This window comes from Gouania willdenowi, chromosome 21, assembly GCF_900634775.1.
Source record: "Gouania willdenowi chromosome 21, fGouWil2.1, whole genome shotgun sequence".
Taxonomy (NCBI): domain Eukaryota; kingdom Metazoa; phylum Chordata; class Actinopteri; order Blenniiformes; family Gobiesocidae; genus Gouania; species Gouania willdenowi.
Genome location: NC_041064.1, coordinates 24,261,732 through 24,281,214, shown reverse-complemented (window position 1 = coordinate 24,281,214; position 19,483 = coordinate 24,261,732). Strand labels below are relative to the sequence as shown.

The window sequence follows — 19,483 nt, the reverse complement described above, 5'->3', positions numbered from 1 at the left end:
TGTTGGCAGGACAGAGCGGCAATCCTTAACGGTGCACGGAATGTCTTCCCAGTGAAGTATAAATCCAACGGAGCCACCCCGAAAACAACCGCTGGCTCCACTACTCTTCTGTTTTTCCCCGACTTCAGCCCAGTAACGACAGCCAGGAGGAAGAGCTGCAGCTCTGTCCTGAAGAAGGCTAAAGAAATGGGTCTGGAGCCGTTCCTCGTTCCTCGTGAGAAGAGGGGGTTCGACTCTCCCCAAATGGCTGAAGACTTCCTCAACTCTCTCCAAAGGAGAACCCCTGTTGCAGCGGAGTGCGAGAGTGAAGCGGTCGCCATGGTAACAACCCCAGGCCTATTAACAGTGGCCTAAGCGGATCTCCAGGATGACAGAGAGGGTAACCTGATGGACATGGATGGATGAGTCTTCGAATCTTACCTGACATAAATAAGTTCTTAAAGTTTAAGCAGTTAGTGTTTAAGCAGTTTTTTATTTTTATTTTTTTGGTGAGCGGGTAACATTGGAAATTGTATTATTTAATTGGCAATATTAAATATATTTTTGCCAGTCCAGTACTTATGTTCTTCTAAACAGGCTCTATTGATGGGTTAGCATTAACGTACAATCCAGATTGACTTTGCTGGCTCTAGTATTGTCGAATGTATTTATTTTTTGTGTTTAAATGACTGTGTGACTATCTGGCACAATTTGTTGAGTTTATGTTCTTGCAGACCAACAGTTTTTTTTTTTTTTGTACGGTCTGTTAGTTTTTGTATATAGTTTACCCCACCCCCTCTTCTTTACAGACATATTTTTACTCTATATTGTCATGAGTCTGCTTAGTTAGTTATGGTTTACCTCCTTATTCACTCCCTGTTCCTTGATTTTTGCCTGTTCCTGTCCATGTTTTCCTGCCTGCCCAGTTTTCCTGCTCTCCACAGCTGCTCCTCATTCCCTCGTCAAGTTGGAGGAGGTTACTTATACTCCCTCTGTTCTGTCAGTCTCTTGCTAGATGGTCAACCTGTTAAGAGAGACTTCAAACTCCTAGAAAGTATTGAGAGTTCCTGAGTTTGATTATTAAGTGTGGCGTCTGAGTTCTTTATTAAGTGACAAATCCGAGTGGGGAATATTTCAGTTATCTTCCTGGTTTTGTGTGGGACCCGTTTATTCAATCTTATTTAGATATTTCAGTATCTGTCTACTCCTTCCTGCGTTGCATTTGAGTTCTTCTGTATACCTGTGACAAATATTGCAGCAATATTTGGACAAATATACAGCATTTGGCAGGGCGATTACAGTTAAGCTTCATCTTACGTTAGCACTAATACATCTTGGTAGCTGAATAATTTGTGTACTTGTGTATTAAATCTATTGACACTTAATGTGAAAAACTCATGTCCTTGAGTACTTACACCATAGAAAGACACGTCACTGGAAATGATGGGAAAGGAAGACTTGCTTTTGCCTGTGTTAACAATCTTAATCATAAATTAGCTTTTACATCCATATATTGTCCAAATGAGCCTGATAGAGACCTTTTTAATTTCATTGGAAACACACTATTAGAACAAAATGATTGTTCCCTTGTAGTGGGGGGCGATTTGAATGCAGTCCTTAATCCATCTCTTGATAGATCAAATTCAGATGCTACTGCCAATCTATCATCTAACCTGCTGAAAACACTTATTAAAGATATTGCTTTGCATGATCTTTGGCATATACAAAATGCTAATGCAAGAGATTATACATTTTTCTCTGCTAGACACAAGACATTCTCCCGGATAGATTATATTTTTCTCAGCCCAGCTTTAATTACAGAATAATACAAATTAACACAAATATATTCATCACTATTTTACCGAGACCACTGTCCGATCACTCTGCACTACTGTGCAACATTGATTTACCCAATATTAAAATAAAAGCACCAAGGTGGCGACTAAATACGTCCTTACTAATTGATAGATAGATAGATAGATAGATAGATACTTTATTCATCTCCAAGAGAAATTCACAGTTCCAGCAGCTTACAGGTATGGGAACACAGGGGCATGCAGGGAAAGTACAATGTAAAAATTTAAAACAGTGCAAAATAAATACTAAGGTAAAATATAATGGTATAAAAACGAAATACGAAATAGTGTCTGCCAGTCCAGTTCAAGTGCAGTTGTGCAGATGACAGTGTGCAAGATACAGTTGCGTAATGGTCAGTTTGTACATACTTAGAGTCCAACTTGTAGATGTGTGTGTGTGTGTGTGATAAAGTGCGTGTGTGACAGAGGGTGCATGGTGTGATTAGCATTAAGTCCAGTGTTCTATGGTTGATTTTATCGCCCCCCCCCTAGAGTTGTTAAAGAGCCGCATGGCGTGGGGGAGGAACGATTTCCTCAGTCTGTCAGTGGAGCAGGACAATGACAGCAGTCTGTCACTGAAGCTGCTCCTCTGCCTGGAGATGGCGCTGTGCAGTGGATGGTGTGGATTGTCTATGATGGACAGTAGCCTGTTCAGAGTCCGTTTCTCTGCCACAGATGTAAGGCTGTCCAGCTCTGTGCCAACAACAGAACCTGCCTTCCTCACCAGTTTGTCCAGGCGTCCAGCGTCCTTCTTCTTGAGGCTGCCCCCCCAACACACCACTGCATACATGAGGGTGCTCGCTACTACAGACTGGTAGAAGATCTGTAGCAGCCTCTTGCAGATGTTGAAGGACGCCAGCCTTCTGAGGAAGTACAGACGGCTCTGTCCTTTCCTGCACAGGGCCTCTGTGTTGGCAATCCAGTCCAGTTTGTCATCCAGCTGCACTCCCAGGTATTTGTAAGTGTGAACCACCTCCACACAGTCACCTTTGATGTTGACAGGCTCAAGGTGCGGCCTGGTTCTCCTAAAGTCCACCACCATCTCCTTGGTCTTGGTGGCGTTGAGGAGCAGGTGGTTAGAGTCGCACCACGTGACGAAATCCTGGATCAGTTCCCTGTATTCCTCCTCCTGTCCACTCTTGATACAGCCAACGATGGCTGTGTCGTCCGCGAACTTCTGCACGTGGCAGAGCTCCGAGTTGTACTGGAAGTCGGACGTGTACAGGGTGAACAGGACCGGAGAGAGCACAGTTCCCTGCGGTGCTCCAGTGTTGCTGGTAACAGTGTCGGACCTGCAGTCCCCCAGTCGGACGTCTGATCCTACTCCCATCTCTGTCAGTTTGTGCCTGAGGAGCAGAGGCTGGATGGTGTTAAAGGCGCTGGAGAAGTCCAAAAATGTAATCCTCACAGCACCACTGCCTCTGTCCAGGTGAGAAAGAGAACGGTGAAGCAAGAAGATGATGGCATCCTCTACTCCAACCTTCTCCCTGTAAGCAAACTGCAGAGGGTCGAGAGCGTGGTGGGTCTGTGGCCTCAGGTGATGGAGCAGCAGCCGTTCCATGGTCTTCATCACGTGGGACGTCAGGGCGACCGGCCTGAAGTCGTTCAGCTCCCCAGGATGTGGTTTCTTGGGGACTGGAATGATGCAGGATGTCTTCCACAGCTGGGGGACCCTCCCCTGTCCCAGGCTCAGGTTGAAGATACGCTGTAGGGGGTGTCCCAGTTCCTGCGCACAGGTCTTCAGTAGTCTGGGGGAGACTCCATCTGGACCTGTAGCTTTGCCAGGGCGTAGCCTCCTCAGCTCTCCACATACCTGAGCTGCTGTGATGGTGGGTGGTGTGAGCGGGGGGGGGGGGAGGTGTCCTCTTCTGTGCTGGAGATGGCTTGTGGGGTTGGGTGGGTGGGGGTTGCTGTGCTCGTAGGTGCAGGGAGATCAAACCTATTAAAAAACTGGTTTAACTGGTTTGCCCTTCCCACATCAGCCTCAATGGGGGCTCCTTTCTTTGAGCTGCAGCCAGTGATGGTCTTCATCCCCTCCCATACCTCCCTCATGCTGTTGTTCTGCATCCTCTGTTCTATTTTCCTTCTGTATTGCTCCTTCCCCTCTCTGAGCTGGACTCTGAGTTCCTTCTGTATCCGCTTGAGCTCCTGTGTGTCACCATCTCTGAAGGCCTTCTTCTTCTGGTTCAGGAGGCCTTTGATGTCACTGGTTATCCAGGGCTTGTTGTTAGCGAAGCAGTGCACAGATCTTACTGGAACAACAACGTCCATACAGAAGTTTATATAGTCCGTAGTGCAGTCAACCATCTCCATGTTGTCATTGTGAGACTCCTGCAATGCATCCCAGTCAGTGGTCTCAAAGCAGTCTTTCAGAGCCTGCTCAGCTTCAGGAGACCACTTCCTGAATGAGCGTGTGATTATTTGTGACCTCCTCACTTTTGGTGTGTAGTGAGGTTTGATCAGGACGAGATTGTGGCCTGCTTTCCCCAGTGCAGGCAGGGGGATGATAATTAACTCAGGATTTATCAGTTCACTTAAAACCCAATTAAAATAGTTTTTGGACATTAATGCACAAAAGTGCTCTAACCCACAGATATTATGGGAGGCCACAAAGTGTTTTATCCGTGTTTCTGTATCTCATTCTCTTCAACTCTCGCAAAGACAAGAGTTCGACAAATAACAAATCTTGAAAACAAAATACAATCAATAGAGACTTTACAAAAAAATAACTTCAGAGATTCAGGCCAAACTACTGACATCGCTAAAAAATCGATACAGGACTTAAAAACACATTTCTCACTTACTGCTTTTACTTACTTTGTTTATTTTCAGCTAAGATCAGCCCTAAAAGCTTATGGAGTTCCCTGGAACTCTCCTCTTTAGGCACATCCCATGCTAAAATTGATCTCTAAGTTACTGGATAGACCCTCTGTTTCTTTAATATACCATGAACTGATAGAGCATAGCGCTAAAGTTCTACCAACTGAGTCCATGTGGAATAAGGAACTGGGCAGTTTAGATTGGAGGAAGATCTGGTGCAACCTCACTTCAACTTCCAAAAATCTAGCGCACTAACTAATTCACTTCAATGCCATACATAGAGCTTACATTACACCCTATAAGAGATTCCAAATGAAATTACAATCAACAAAAAACTGCCATATGTGGAACTGCGTCACTTGGGACATTCTTACACATGTTTTGGGATTGTCAAATCATTTCTGAATTCTGGTCTCATGTAAACTCTGTTAGCAAACGTACTGAACATTTTTTACATTTTTAATCCCACATTTTGTCTCCTTAATTATCATTCTGATGTAACTTTAACACAAATTAAGCTCAAGTTGGTGTTTGCAGGTTTTACCTCTGCGAAAAAAAAACTATATTAAAACATAGGTTTACTCCAGGTATGTGCGTGAAATAAATTTGGTCTCAAAGCCTGATCAATATTATCAACCTCGAACATACGACTGCACGTCTTAACAAGGCTCGACCAGCGACTGTTCAAGCATGGAACTCTATTTCATCCAAGTTCATCTCTTGGACCAGAGACAATGATGAGGCTATCACTGAACTTTATCTGATTAAGGTGCATTACCGCCATCCACTGGTTACAAAACTGACCGAAAGACTGATTTTTATTAGGCCGGACTACCGAACTCAAACACTACTCACTTTGTTTTTTTTTTTTATTTTAAATGGAGCCCAGGGGCCCACCTCTATTTCTGTAAATTTCCAACTTTATGGGGAAATAGTTGTGTGATATATCATTTCAATGGCAATTCAATGTTGCACAATTTGATTTGTTTTATTCGGTGGAACTGAGTCATTTGACTGAATTCTCAGGAACGTGGTACGTGCTATTCTGCACTGAGATGATCCGCAGGCCCAGCCATAGTTAATCCGAACTTGTTCATCAACATTACACATTATGTCTTCTCTCACCATCCATCATAACACTGATTGTATCTCTTTGAATTACTGTAAACAAATATTGATAGTTATTTTCCTTTTCTTTTATTGTTTTGTTTCTTGATATAATTTTATAATTAAATGTTTTTATCAACAATAAATAAACTTACACTAAACTAAAAGTAAATAGTAATGACAAATCATTATTAGTTTATACATAAATCTTCATGAAATAATGAGGTGGGGTTTTTGGCCCTATTGTTCCCGTAAGGATTTATTATTATTATTATTATTATTATTACGTTTTCTCACACTTTTCCTTGGATTTTTTAGTCCAAAACGGGGACGTTCAAATGTAAATGAATTATTTCACCTGTTTGAGGCTAAAAGTTGATATTAATGACTCCAAAGACATTTCTTGAACAAATTAGTAACTAAGTTTTATGATTCACGTGTGTTTTATGCTTAAGTTTGATCATAATTTATACCTTTTTTATGTTTTGCTTCAATGTCCAACAAGTTAAAAGACTAAAAAATACACATAAAAACAAAGATGTAGTAGTAAAGAAAACACTGGAACAAAATGATAGAATGCTTGGACTTTTAAAAAAAGTTTATTCCATCACATTGTGTGTTTGAGATACTTTTTAATTTAATTTTATCATCTTAAGCAGGGTTTAAATGTGCTTTATATATATACTTATACATAATGGTGGTAATAGTTTAAAGATAAAGTCTGGTCTGTAATGGAGTGAGGCTGGATTAATTACATTTAGACTGGGGTTAAAGTGACTTATCACATCTACTTAAATTTGTTTAATTGTTTTAAGGTACTTGTACTTTATGTGTTAGTGTGTGTGTTTTTTGCTCTTTGGACTATGAACGTGTCTTAACCTAATACTGCATATAAAACAAGTTAATACTTTAGTTGTAGTAAATTGTGCTATAATACATACTAATGCTATACTATCTTTCTCATTTCATCAGAAAAGATCAAACAATGACAGGCTTCATGGTGATGAACACATGATGTAACCACAGAGAGAAGCTGTGACTGAGAACATCCTCTACATGATGATCACTGACATGAAGTCTGTGTCCATGGTTGAAGATGAAGCTTCACTACAATCATCCTCACCTTTAATCCAGGTCACATTCTGCCCTCAACGACACAATTTATGTTTTACATTTTACAAAGCTCATGGAGAGAAAATATGAAGAGACTTTAAAGGAAGTGAAGAATGCAATGAACACAAACAGCAAACTGTGTCTCACTGCTGATATATGGACACGTGTAGCTAATGAAGTCTACCTTAGGGTGACCTACCACTACATTCACAATGGGACGAATAAACAGGCTGAAATTAAAAAATGTGGTGTTTTTTATCCGATTCATCAAATAATTTATCTCCCGATTAATCGATTATGAAAATAATAATTTGTTGCAGCTCTAGTTGAGAGGGAGCTGGAAGACAAATCAACAGAACTCAGACACATGCCTTGATGTCCAGTCAGACATTTTCTCTTTCTCTTACCTTCTCACCGACCTCTTTTACCTCATCCCAGAATTTCTGTTTTCACAACATTTCAAATGAAAATAGTGTGTTCACATTGTTATGTCTAAGGTGGGCCCATAATAGAAACATAAAGTTTCATTAGCCAGGACAGAAATTAGTCTGCTAATGTGGGTTGGTTACATTTTCTTAGAAGGCCTAATTTTTGATCAAAGTTCCACATATAGCATTACACAGTGAAGAATCTGATAAAAGCACTTTGGTGTTTGGTTTGCTCACAGGTTCCAGTCAATTTTGATTTCTAGTTTATTGTCCACTGATATTAAATGTTGTGAGAATTGTGTTACAATAAATATAATTTAGGACAATGTCAATATTTTTGTTGTCTTTCCACATTAATAAACACATTTGAAAAATGTTCTTGAACAACTGATTACTTTCATTTTTCCTTATTGTATATTATTAACTGACATCAATGCCTTCAATTGTAAAATAATATATTTTCCCTTTGGTCTGTATTTCCATCGTAAGTTTGGTCTTAAATTTTTTTTAACGTGGTATTAAAAAAGTCTTAAAGTTTTAAATATAACTTCTTCCTACTTGTAGTCACCCTGCAATCAGTATCCAAGCTATAAAACACTTGTTAAAAAAGAAAATGTATAGGTAAGTCATTTTTACATTGGATTTATTGATAAAAAAAATGATTATTTATGGTTGGAGTCCCATTAGGAGGCTTTGCCTCTGGTAAAGGAGGTACCCATAGTTTGTTTCTCCAAGGAATGGGGGTTCTGTTGCGGGGCTGTGAATTGCTGGCACCCATTCCTGACCTCATATTTTTAGGATTCCATGATGGAGCAGCTGCATTTAAAGTCTGGGGGAGGAAAAAGTTAAAGATAAGTTCAAACACAGAAACAACAGTGGTTTAAGAACAGGTGAGTGAGGAAGGAGGTGATTTCTGCTCCATGGGTTACCTGGTTAGAGCACTTCCTGTTGGAGATGGTGAGGGGGGAGGAACGTTTGCTCTCCTCATCAGAAGAATCTGAGTGGTATTCCGACTCCATTTTACCCGTGTCTTTGGACAATGTGGCAACTGGGAAGTCGAAATTATTTTCTCCGTATCTGTGCAACAATAACACACACACACACACACATTAAGCCGTGTGTAGAGCAGTAACGTGTCAGGTGGTGACACTTTACTGCTCTACTGTAAAGTGTTTTGAGATACCATTGGTTATGATTTGGCGCTATACAAATAAAAGATTGAGTGATTGATTGAAATCATATTTAATAGTAGTGCAGGTGAAAATGAATTGTATTCTTATCATCAGCCGCTGCTATCAACAATTCACTTACCTGACAAGAAATGAGCCAAACAAATTCAGATGTTGTCCAGATTTTAGCCTCGTAGATCCTGGTTCAGCTTCACTAACCACAAACACCTCCTTTCCTCTGATAACTTTTGACATTGTTCTCCTTGATTTGATATAACTTTTGACAGTCATTAAAACTCCAAATGTTTTTATGGTCTGACCGATTGGTACAGCCAAAAACACGTCAGTAATTCACCAGTTTCTGTGTGTAAGTTTCACTGTTTAACTATCTGAGCCCTTCCAGCCTCTTCTGGCTCATATTTTTTATAAGACTCAGCACTTTTACACTTAACGTGCAACTTATGTACTCACATGTAAGGAAGGGTCATTAATGTATAGGTTGTATAATTCATTTTTTTGTAAAAGGGTGGACTATTGAATTTACTGATTGGTTTGCACCAAAATAATTTTTCAGCAGCAATATCCACTGGAAAATGATATTGTCCACTTTCATTACAAATCCTGGTCCCTGAACAGCTTAAAAACTTTCTCCTGAATTATTTCTGAAAACCCAGTTTCCTTCTTCATAGATATTTTTTAAAAAAGTAATCGATAAAATATTTATTGACACATTGACATTGGTCAATGATTTTCTATTGACTCTGAATAAATAGACTTCTAATACCTTTTTTGTGATGTGTGTGTGTGAGTTAGAAAGCAAGTTCTTTTCCCACTTAGTTCAAATATTGTTTTATTATACATTTAGATACAAATATAAATATATAAAAATATATATAGCTATAGATATAGACATAAGATAGAAATTTGAACAACAACAAGGCTGATGCTGTTGCCATTGTTGATGTTGTTGCTGATGTTGGTCTTGTTGCTGATGCTGTTGATGGTGCTGCTGACGTTGCCCTCGTTGTTGCTGCTGTTGACATTGTCCTTGTTGTTGCCGTTGCCCTTGTTCTAGCTGTCTGTCCTTGGTGCTAGGAAAAAATAGAGAACATCTGATGAGTCTTCTGATTCAACAACAAAAGCAACGTCAGCAGCAACATCAACAGTGACCGCAGCAGCAATGCCAGGGCAACAGCAACATCAGCAGCAACAACAACAGTTGCCCCTGTTGATGTTGCCGTTGAAGATGCCCTTGTTGTTGCTGCTGCTGCTGTTGATGTTGCTGCTGATGCTGTTGATGACATTGATCTTGTTGTTGCTGTTGCCGTTCTTGCTGTTGATGTTGCTGCTGACGTCGCCCTTGTTGTTCTTGCTGCTGATGCCATTGCTGTCCTTGATGATAAGAAAATATAGAGAACAGCTGATGAGTCTTCTGATTCAACAACAAGGGCAACGTCAGCAGCAACAGCATCAGCAGTAACAACAAGGGCAATATCAGCAGCAACAGCAGCAGCACCAATAACAAGGGCAACTTCTACAGCAACATCAACAGTGACAGCAGCAGCAATGACAAAAACAACATCAACAGCAACATCAGCAGCAACAACAACAGTTGCCCCTGTTGATGTTGCCCTTGACGATGCCCTTGTTGTTGCTGCTGCTGCTGCTGTTGATGTTGCTACTGACATAACCCTTCTTGTTGCTGCTGTTGATGACATTGATTTTGTTGTAGCTGCTGATGCTGTAGTTGCTGCTGATGTTGCTGTTGACATTGCCCTTGTTGTTGCTGTTGCGGTTGTTGCTGTTGATGTTGCTGATGACGTCGCCCTTGTTGTTCTTGCTGCTGATGTCGTTGCTGTCCTTGATGCTAGTAAAATATAGAGAACAGCTGATGAGTCTTCTGATTCAACAACAAGGGCAACATCAACAGCGGCAACAGCATCATCCTTGTTGTTGATGTTGCTGTTGATGTCCTTGTCGTTGCTGCTTCTGTCGCTGTTGATGTTGCTGCTGACATTGCCCTTGTTGTTGCGGCTGATGCTGTTGCCACTGTTTATTGCTGCTGATGTTGCCCTTGTTGTTACGGCAACAGCAGCAGCAACATGGGCAATGTCAACAGTGGCAACAGCATCAGCAGCAACAACAAGGGCAATGTCAGAAGCAACATCAATAGTTGCCACTGTTTATGTTGCTGATGATGTTGCCCTCGTTGTTGCTGCTGCTGTTGACGTTGCTGCCGACATTGCCCTTGTTGTTGCTGCTGCTGTTGCAGCTGTTGATGTTGATGCTGTCGTTGCCCTTGCTGTTGCTGCTGCTGTTGTTGCTGCTGATGTTGCTGTTGACATTGCCCTTGTTGTTGCTGTTGCCGTTGTTGCTGTTGATGTTGCTGCTGAAGTTGCCCTTGCTGTTGTTGCTGCTGATGTCGTTGCTGTCCTTGGTGCTAGTAAAATATAGAGAACAGCTGATGAGTCTTCTGATTCTACTGCAGGCTTGTTTCTAGGTGAGTTTCTATGATAGAATCCACCATAAACTAAACTAATTCACATTGTTAAAGAACATCTTAGATGCTGATATATGCATTTCAAACAATCTATGGAGAGCACAGACACAATTTGAAGTTAAATTGATACAAAACTCAATACTCTTAGACTGAGACATTAAAACACATCTGATTAAACTTGTTCTCAGAGAGTGTGTCCATGTCTGCACATCACATTAAGGTACACCTCATTTTTGTTTTAGAGCATTGATGAATTATTATTAGTATTGATTAAGGTATCGACAATATCCAAGCAATAAGTGAGAGATATTATTCCCAATATGTTATTCTCTTCAAATTTTCTTGATATTGTGAGAAATTATTAATGTAATTCAGGAAACCCTTGTGAAATAATTTGATGAAAATTGCACAGTTTGGGAAAAACTGAGAGTTCTTTCAACAATTTGCAATTAAAAATGACTGCCATCATGTGATCTAAGCATGAAAAGACTAGAGTTTCCTTGAAATATTTGGAGAAGCTGATATATTGTTTTCTATGTCATTTTAACTTTTTTCCAAGGAGATGAATTGGATGCTCTAAAGTTTAGTTTGACATGTGTCTTAGACTAAAACAATAAAACACACAGTTGAGATTAAACCTGTGTTCAGAGTGTGTGTCCATGTCTGCATATTACTTTAGATACACATTATTCTTGTTTTATAGTAACTGATGACCTGATTTCACATTTGTGGAAAAAGCATTTTGAAATAAAATCATCATAAAATGAAGTGATGTTTTGAGTAATGATACTTACCGTTAGTATGTTGGTGATGTTTATTATACATTCCCATCAGCAGGAGGGTGGAGGCAGAGGTGGAGCTTTAGTCCGTGATTTTTTACTCTTTTTCCCCTAAAAACAGACACGTGAAAATTCTAGTCAGCTGATTAAACACTTCCACAGTCATGATGTCATCACCTCTAAGGTTGATGGGTAAACATTTCTGCAGAGTAGACTTACGTAGTTTGCTTTGTTGCTCCAGCCGGGGTTATTCAGAGCATGGATGTCAGCTTCTATTTGGGCTTCTGCTTGAAAGAGTTCTCTTTTGTTTTCTTCCAAAGACTTCCACTGTGGATGAACAACAACAAAGTGTCACACACACACACACACACACACACACACACACACACACACACACACACACACACACACACACACACACACACACACACACACACACACACACACACACACACACACACACACACAACGAAGACAAAAATGTGAAGATCACAGATAACTTATTGAGGAACCAACAAACGTACACGTTCAGAAAGAACTTTGTTGATGGCAGCACTGTTTCTAATGCCGAGCTCTTCCTGCACCGTCTTCCTCTCACTTTTTAAGAAAAGCATGAATGCGTTGGGAGGTTTCTTAACATATGGGCCCTTACCCTCCTCACGCTTCCTTTTTCTGAAGGAACAAAACACAAACAGTGAGCAGAGAGTAGTAGAGAGAGAGAGCAGGGAGACACTCTGATCAAGAGTTACTCAGAAAATAAAGACAATTAAAACAACTCAAGGACACTTACTTTGGAACTGGGATGGGTTCCAGGGCCACTGGTGGCATGACAGCCAATAACTCATCCAACTCATTTCTACAAAGATAAAAACATAAACACGCTGGATGAGAAATCATGTCACAAACATGTGGACCAACGTCTGATGGATCAGGTGTGTTTGTTTGCTTTGCTTACCGTTCTTCAAAAGACGGAAAACATTCACGTGGGAAGAAAGGAGTGCTGTAAAACTGGAGACACAAAAACATGAATGTTAGACACCAGGGTTTGGGTCAATTGCATTTTTCTATTACAATTACATCCTCAATTATCCATGTTCAATTACAACTATATTATGAGTATGGTGACCTGCATTTTTTCCAATTACAATTCAAATTACAAATATGATTTTCCCCCTGAAAGTCAATTACAATTACGTTGTCAATTACTAAAGTTCAAATTCAGTTAATCACAATTACTGAGCCTGGAATGAATAACCCCATAAAATGTGACCTTCCTCTTATGTTAGCTTTCTGTTAGCACCATGATAACGGGTCAGTTGTCTCCCACATCTTAAATCAACTATAAAATACACTAAAAATTATTATCTATCATTCAATTAGTTTTTGATCTCTTGGTTAATTTGTTAAACTTCCTAATTAATTTAAATGTTGGTATTATTGTTTTTGGTGTGGGCGTCTGAGCCTCTTTTCTGTCAGTATACCCATTAATTATTATTTTTTCTTCTTCAAATACTAAAATTGTCTCATTAAAAAAAAAGCCATAGTTTTCCATTTTTATGCCTTACTATATACAGCCATATCTCTGAAATGTGGGTGTTCTACATTTTATTATTTTTATTTTATTTTTATTTTTATGCCTTACTGGATTTTATGATAGCCTTATCTAAAAAAAATTCCCAGATTTTTACATTTTTGTGCCTTGGCACTGAATAATTACTATTACAAAGTCAATTATCTGAACTCAATTACAATTTAATTATGATTACAACAGCAACAGTTTTTTTTTCCAAATACAATTATAATCATTTTATAATTGTAATTAGATATCAATTATGTGATTACAATTTTTTTTTATCCCAACCATGATATCAACCATCCACCAAAAAACTACTGCTAGGGTCTGTCAAAGAAACCAAACTGGGTGATATTCCAATGCCACATAAGGACTGGATAAATAGATGTAAATAAATCCATTAAAAACTGTGTTTATAACAACAACAGAGTCATATAGAAGAATGAGGAAGGGTCTGTCTGTTCTTAATGGATGAACAAATGTATGCTGTGATGTTGCCCACATTGGCACCATGTGTTTCAGTGATTCTTACTTGGAGGTCTGTTAACGGTGGAGGAGGACATTTACAAAGAGGAGGAGCAGGAGATGACATCACAGGGTAAGTCGCCCAGTGCACCAGTCCTGCAACCTCTGGATACAGCTCCACAACATCTGTAATCTCAGGAAGGAGATTCTTCAACTCCTCCTCCTCCTGGACCACAGGATCCATCAGCATGTTCAATGGTATCCTGTGACACAAAGAAATAAACAAGGAGACAAAGAAAATAAATAAGATACACACACACACACACACACACACACACACAAAGAGAGAGAGAGAGAGAAGCTGGAAGGAATATAAACTAAACATAATACACAAAATTATTCCCAAAGCACATGAATCAACAGTGAAATACACAAAAACATTAAAAAAAAATCTAAATAAATGAAAAGTTGCACTAAATGACTCAACAAAGACAGACACAACAGCAAAGACACACAAATTGTCAACAAAGTTACACAAAATCAAAATACAGAAAACAACAATAATACAGAAAGTGACCCCAAAAATGCACAAATCAACAACATAAATGCAGAAAAAGACAGAAAAATACAATAAGAATCACCAAAAAACAACAAAAACACACAAAATGACTCCCAAAACACACAAATCAACAGTAAAATGCACAAAAACATAAAAATAAATGAAAAATGGCAATAAATTACTCAACAAAGACAGACACAACTACTTCAAGGAACAAAATGACTATGAAAACAACAAAACATTATACAATAGCTACAAAGACACACAAACTGTCAACACTGTTACACAAAAAGACAAGAAAATACAGAAAACCACAACAATAATACAGAGTGACCCCAAAAATGCACAAATCAACAACATAAATGCAGAAAAAGATAGAAAAATACACAAAATAACAATAAGAACCCCCCAAAAATACACAAAATGACTCAAAAAAAACACAAAATGACCCATATCTTGCCACATTATTTGAATTCAAATGTTATGCAAATGAAAATTTATTTAGAGGATGCACAAAACACTTGAAAATTGCTCTTCTATAATAGTTAGCCAAAAAAAAAAAAAAATACGTTACGAAAAATGTTAGAACATCATTAAAGACAAGTCAGTTTTGTGTAAATACTTGTGACACACACTCCTATCAGCTGTATATCATTTAAATTAGTAGTTATATCTGTAATTATGTTGCTATTATTATTATTATACTTTGTGATGAATGACCTCCACATGTACGAAGATGTCGGAGCAGTGCTGCCGCCTGGTGGAATGTAGTAGGAACTACTTGACGGTAAAATAAAGCCTAATAAAACTTCTACTTACTTCATTTTGAGAGCGGAGGTTGTTAATATGTGATATTCTGGTTGAAAATGTTCAGAAATAATCGCTGGCGATTTCTGAGAGAGTTTTCCTTGTAGACTGAACAGTGAACTGCAGACACAAATACTGGAAAACGGTTTGTTTTCTTTCTAACCGCTTATATAGGGTGAGAAATGACGCGGTTGCCATGGACAACGTGTATTTAAATAATGCACTTTTTTTTTTTAAAGCAACATTATTGTTTTTGTCTAGTGTGGATAAAGCAGTGGTTCTCAACATTTATTGGGTTGTAACCCCATTTTGATATCAACATTTCTGGTGACCCCAGAGCAGGACCGGCTTTAGGCCATGGCCATGCCTGAATAAAAATAAAGTTTTTATTTTTTATTTTATTTATTTTGTTCAAGTCAATACACAGTGTACACAATATTATTTATTTCAAATATCAAGACAATACAATGCAATTCTGTGACACAACACACCATTGGAAAAAAAACCAACCTTTTTTTTTTTTTTTTATATCAGAATAATGCACTATAATACAATATAACACCTACAGGTATAGTACAAATGTCTCGAGGAAACAATAAAAAAAAAAAAAAAAGGTGCAAAATCCAAAATCAATTCTTTTCCTGTTTGTTTTTTCTATTCAGTAACACATGTCTTAAAATCAAAGAACACAATGTGCAAACAACACGACAGAATTATTTAGAATAGAACAAGAATTAAAGTAAAATAAATATAAATATGGGCAAAAGATTAGCTGTTATAGGTACAGATTTTTAATATTCAATTAAGAGAAAACATGTACAGTTATTATTGTAAAGGGTGTGTTTCACATTTTTTTTTTACCATTTAAAATTATATTTAAAATATATATAAATTTGGGGGGGTGCGCCCCTCCAGCAGAGGGCGCCCTAGGTGGCCATATATATATATATATATATATATATATATATATAGTTTTAAGCTAGTACCAAGACTTACTTTTATTAATAATAATAATGCTGAGACTAATATTACTTTTTTTCAATTATCATTATCATTACTACTACAACTACTACTAGAATACTTTTTTCAGAGACATGAGTTGTTTTAATTTGAACAAAGAATTTTAACATGTGGAACTCTATTATTATTTATTATTGGCACAAAAATAACAACAATAGACTGGGAACATTTTCAATAGCTGGTAGAGTATAGTCTATCATAATAATGATAATGAATAATTCAATATCAAAATGTAAATACAATGTTCATTAAATAAAAAAAGAAAAACAATCGCCTAATAAAAGCGATATACAGCATATAGTGTAAATATGAATAGTTTAAAGCCAGTACAAAGTAAGGGTGTAAGAAAAAAAATAATTTTGCGTTACATCGCGATATTTCAATGTGCGATTATCAAATTATTCCAACAAATGTCCATGTCAATGTTATTTAACATGGAGATTTATTGCTCTAACATATGCATAGCACGTAGCAAGTTGTTAAACTACATCAGTCCTCAATGCATTTTACTTTGTAAAGTTGCACTTTGTAATTCAAGTACCAATATAAAAATATATATAGTTAGTTACCATTTATTTGTTCTCACAAGTTTAAAAAAAAAGAAAGAAATTGTATTTCATACAATTTTGTACTTGTAAAGGTGAAATTTGTGTTTATAGATATCGCCAAATATCACAATGTATATTGTATTGTACAGTTTCGGGATATATTGTATTGTGTCTTGCAAATCGTGATTCATAACGTCAGATTCATGGCAATGCACACCCCAAGGCTTATTTTGATCAATATTAATACTGAGAATACTACTATTATTATTTAAATTAAGTTAAATTACTACTACTGCCAGAATACGTTTTCCAGAGACAAAAACAGGAGATGTTTTAATTTAATTTAACTCTATGATTGTTTAAAGCTGGAGTTCTGAAAAACTATTTCATTACATCGTTGTCGTCCCAGAAAAAGGAAATTTATAATAAAAGCAGACGATGTGCTTATTTTTGATTTTGAATAAATATACTTTATTGCCTGTATTGCACACACACCAAAGCCCCCGGCCTTTAAAGAAGGACAAGGACCCTGCTTCTTGTGCCTCTTATAGGCCCCTGTCTTTGTTAAATGTTGATGTCAAAATTTTAGCCAAAGTCCTAGCCATGCGCCTTGAGAAGATTCTTCCTACTATTATTTCAGAAGAACAAAATGGTTTTATCAAAGGGCGTCAGCTGTTTTATAATATCTGCACTCTCTTAGATGTAATTTTTTCTGTAAATTCTTCCTTAGTCCCTGAAGTGGTCATCTCAATTGATGCTGAGGAAGCATTCGACCGTGTAGAGTGGAATTATTTGTTTGCGGTACTTAATAAATTTGGATTAGGTAATAGATTTATATCCTGGATTCGCCTTCTCTACACTTCACCCCAGGCTAGTATTCACACAAACGATACTTATTCTGAATATTTTACACTTTCACGTGGTACCAGACAAGGATGTCCTCTATCCCCACTACTTTTCACTCTGGCCATTGAACCTCTGTCAATTGCATTAAAATCCCTCCCTATTTACCACGGGGTTTCTCGGTCTGATATTGAACCTAAATTGTCACTTTATGCAGATGACCTGCTCCTTTATGTCTCAGACCCACTGTCTAGTATAGCATCTATTTTGGACTTACTTCAAAGGTTTGGCTCCTTCTCCGGTTATAAAGTTAATCTTCTTAAAAGTGAATGTTCTCCCATAAACCAATCTGCATTATCACTTAAACAATCCGACATTCCTTTTAAATTTAGTGTGACGGGATTCAGGTATTTGGGGATTATTGTCACCCGCACTCTCCCTTCACTTTTTGCTTCTAATTTCTCCCCCTTGTTGACCCAGGTCAAGGCTGATTTACAGAGGTGGAACTCCTTGCCTTTGTCTTTGATAGGTAGAATTAATGTCATAAAAATGTCTGTGCTGCCCAAATTTCTTTTTTTATTTCAATGTACACCTGTATTTCTAACTAAAAAAATTTTCAAATCACTTGACCAATGTATTTCTACCTTTTTGTGGTGTGGGAAGGCACCCAGAGTAAGATATTCATTATTGCAACAACTTCGACTTGGTGGGGGATTGGCATTAACCAATTTTTTGTTTTATTATTGGTCAGCACATATTCAAAAGGTGATTTGTTGGCTCACCATGACTGCTACATGTTAAGTAGTTTGCCTAAAGAAAACTTGAAGATGTTCATTGCATTGCAATGACTTTTGTTCTGTTTCAGTATTAAAATATATTTCTCAATATGTTTTTTATGCGTCTTTGGCTCTTTTTAATTTCTCTAGTAATGTCATTAATATGATCAGAATAGTCATACCTACATACTTTTTTACCTTGACTCTTTTCTGGTTCAAATAAAATGTATTCATAATTAATGATCATTCATGTTCTTATTCGTATTACTTCCATATCCATCCATTGTGAATAATAATCTTCAAATGCACTTGTCCATTGTGATAGTTTCTTGGTGATGTCTGTATAGCTTCAACCTCAGCACATAGGATCAATCAAATTTTAAAAACTCACAGTAAAATCAATGTTGCCTAAATCGCCCGTTAACTGATTTACAATCGCACTTGAAAACAAATATAGAATACAACCAATATTTTTTTCAATAGTGGCAATAATGCATAAAACAATGAAAAACGTATTAAAAAGGATGCTCAAAGACCATGAATGGAGGTTAAAGAAATCCATATGATTTAAGCGTGTGACTTTAGTCAAATCCAGAATCTACACCCAGTTAGTTATCCTTCACATCTTCACAAACTAAACTCATACCTGTGGTGGTAAGCTACAAGTTAGCCACAGCTGCCTTGGGGCATACTGACCAAAGCGTGGTTAGGGGTTAGGGTTAAAATAATGACATAATGTCAGCCTTATGTATAAAACTTCAAGTAAAGTGTTATCAAATGTAGTCATCGGGACTATGATTTCAGTTATAGTTTTAGTAAACTAAATGACATTAAGATTTTAGTCTATTAAATCTGTTACAGATACTGTATAGTCGACTAATATATAGAGGATAAGAGTTTATGTATTTTTTAAAGATTCAATTATCATCGATCAAACTGATATGAGATGGAATAAATGTTTGTAAACACACACAGACAGATTTGATGTGATCAATACATAAGACCACATGATCACGTGAGTTGTGATTACATTTCAATCCATAAAATCTAATCATATTTTAGCACATTGCATTGTGGGATGTGGAGTCTTGTAAATGGATGCATACAGATTTTTAGTGGGGTTTCTTGTTTTTCTTCACCA

At 37.6% G+C, this 19,483-nt stretch overlaps 3 protein-coding genes across 4 annotated transcripts in view; 1 reads left to right on the top strand and 2 right to left on the bottom strand.

Annotated features, from left to right (window-relative positions):
- The window catches only part of LOC114455168 (cysteine/serine-rich nuclear protein 3-like), a 248,537-nt gene that overhangs the window by 147,169 nt on the left and 81,885 nt on the right, over nt 1–19,483 (bottom strand). The window lies entirely within an intron of this gene.
- LOC114455035 (cysteine/serine-rich nuclear protein 3-like) overlaps nt 1–19,483 on the top strand; it is an 82,745-nt gene that overhangs the window by 60,784 nt on the left and 2,478 nt on the right. The window lies entirely within an intron of this gene.
- On the bottom strand, nt 10,184–12,580 carry LOC114454788 (lymphoid enhancer-binding factor 1-like). Of its 2 annotated transcripts, none has more exons than XM_028435556.1 (5): nt 12,542–12,580; nt 12,276–12,423; nt 11,971–12,078; nt 11,767–11,862; nt 10,184–10,339 (listed from the first exon to the last, which is right to left on the bottom strand). In XM_028435556.1, exons 1-4 carry the CDS (start codon nt 12,577–12,579, stop codon nt 11,803–11,805), a joined length of 354 nt encoding a protein of 117 aa, XP_028291357.1. In that variant the 5' UTR covers nt 12,580; the 3' UTR covers nt 10,184–10,339; nt 11,767–11,802. The 2 variants fall into 2 exon arrangements, with proteins under 2 accessions (XP_028291357.1, XP_028291358.1); XM_028435557.1 differs by lacking the exon at nt 10,184–10,339 and adding an exon at nt 10,848–10,912.